At 33.3% G+C, this 2,359-nt stretch overlaps 1 protein-coding gene across 1 annotated transcript; it reads left to right on the forward strand.

The window, feature by feature from the left end:
- Positions 1–879: 879 nt before the first annotated feature.
- On the forward strand, positions 880–2,325 carry LOC121965742 (complement component 1, q subcomponent binding protein; the record flags this gene model as incomplete). The annotated part of the gene is made up of 4 exons (XM_042515867.1): positions 880–1,030; positions 1,117–1,204; positions 1,346–1,441; positions 1,998–2,325. Coding segments are annotated over 4 exons (663 nt in total), but the record flags the coding sequence as incomplete, so codon positions are not given.
- Between the last annotated feature and the right edge of the window lie 34 nt (positions 2,326–2,359).

Genomic DNA, 2,359 nt, shown 5'->3' on the forward strand with positions numbered 1-2,359 from the left:
CTTAAATTCTGACATAAATATTTTTTTTCTGTCAAATATAGAATAATATTTTATTTACTGATATTGTGTATTTTAATTGTGTTATTGTGCACTCAGGTCTCTCTTGAACATGAGTTACCTAAATAAATAAAGGTTTTTCTATACGAGTCATTACAAAAATGCTTTTGTCAGAATTTTTAAAAACTTTTTTCCTTTTCAAATGGACAAAGAATCTGAATAAAGAAATCTCCTAAAAGTGAAAATGACCATAAATTGCCGTAACAGACGTTCTTAAATTTTAAAAAAGTGAGATAATGTATTTTTCACTCATATTCAAACCTTAGGGTCCGCTTTAATATTTCACACACTTGTGTCGCTCTGCGCACAAAATGCTGTTTTCAAAATCAGGAATTAAAAAAATGTTCCACATTAATATTATTTTCTTAATCAATATCGGTCCTAATCATAATATCAAATATTCATTAATTTTCAGAATTTGAACCCTTTAAATGCCAAGTTTTTGTCATGATGCCACAATGTTTTTAGATTAGAAAAAACACTTATAAATGATATATATTATACATGATATAAAAAAGGTTTTTTTTTTTCCTTTAAAAATTATCAGAACATTTTTAAAGAAAAAAAAAAGGTAGTTTCAGAGATTGCACGGTCTTGATAATTTCCCTCAAAGTCATGGAAAAGTCTTGGAAATTTATTGGTAAAGTGGTTTTGAACTCTGACACAAGGCCTTGAAAACGACGTGTCGGCTTTACTGTCGTCATGCCAGAAGAAGAAACGTTGCCTTTAAAGTTTTGATCTGCGGTGAAACTCAGCTGATGATACCTGCTCTGCGACGCGATGTTTTCATTATCGTATTTCCTGTTTTACCGTTTTGAACAGGTGACAAAGCGTTCAGTGATTTCCTGTCTGATGAAATCAAAGAAGAGAAGAAGATCCAGAAAAGCAAAACTCTTCCAAAGATGTCCGGAGGATGGGAGCTGGAGATGAACGGCACGGAGGCCAAACTCACCCGGAGCGTCGCCGGAGAAAAGTAAAGCCGGCAGTTAGTGAATGTTATCGGCTTCTCAGCGACTCGCGGGCAAACGAATGATCTCCTGATGTGTCTTCTCTCCCCAGAATCACCGTCACATTCAACGTCAATAACAGCATTCCTCCCAACTTTGAGGAGGAGGCCGACCAGGGACAGCAGAAGTCTCCGGAAGAGGTGAGATAAAAAAACAACAAAAAAAACGTGACATTTGAGTCAGTTCGACACCCGAGCAGTTTGATAATGTTTGAAATACTTTTGTATTTAAGAGTTTTTCATTAAAATGTGAACATTATTGTGATTTTTGTTTCTTTACAGCCAGAAATTGTGTCAACGCCAAACTTTGTTGTTGAAGTAACGAAACAGGCGGCGAAACATTCCCTGGTGTTTGACTGCCAGTTCCCCGAAGACGAGGTAAACACACACGCACACACAAATATCGGAGAAAAGGCAATGAGCAACAATTGTTGCACAAATTGCGAGAAATTTTGTAGAGCCGGGATTAAATGTCTAGGTGAAAAAAAGACAGGAAAATATTTTTTATAATTATCATAACTATATATTTAAAATAATTCTACAGAATTATTGTAAATTTTAATACATTTTTTTATTTATTAAATTTTTTAAACCAATTTTCTGTTAATTTTCTTGTGCTTTTTGCTAATTTTTTGGGTTATTATTTTTTCTCATTTTTTTATTTATTAAATGTAATTTTTAAAAAATAATTTTCAGTTAATTTTCTTGTACTTTTTACAAATTTCTTGCAATTTTTTGGGTTATTGTTTTTCCTCGTTTTTTTATTTAAAGTAATTTTTTAAAACTAATTTTCAGTTAATTTTCTTGTACTTTTTACTATTTTCTTGCTAATTTTTAGGTCATTGTTTCTTTGATTGCTCATTGCCTTCTTCCTAATGTACAGTTTAATTTTTAAAGATAAAGTTTATTAGAAAAGCGCGGTCTGCGTTTGCAGATGGGTCGTGGTGAAGGAGAAGAGGAGAGCGACATCTTTGCCATCCGTGAGGTCAGTTTCCAGCCCGAGGGCGACTCCGAGTGGAAAGAAACCAGCTACACACTCAACACAGACTCTCTGGACTGGGTAAGAGCTCCCAAAATCACAGCTTCAGGCTCACAATTCGAGTTTTTAGCGTCTGTATGTTTACAGAAATGTTGCAAATTGTGCACAAAATCAATAGAAAAATGCTTAACTTTAATAGTATTTATTTATTTGGGAGAAATACACATAAAAAGCATTATTCCACCCTTTCAGCTAAGTTTGATTTTATTCCTGGAGCCAATATGTTTAATATTTTTTAATGGTATTTTAAATTAACA

Source organism: Plectropomus leopardus, unplaced genomic scaffold, assembly GCF_008729295.1.
Source record: "Plectropomus leopardus isolate mb unplaced genomic scaffold, YSFRI_Pleo_2.0 unplaced_scaffold21447, whole genome shotgun sequence".
Taxonomy (NCBI): domain Eukaryota; kingdom Metazoa; phylum Chordata; class Actinopteri; order Perciformes; family Serranidae; genus Plectropomus; species Plectropomus leopardus.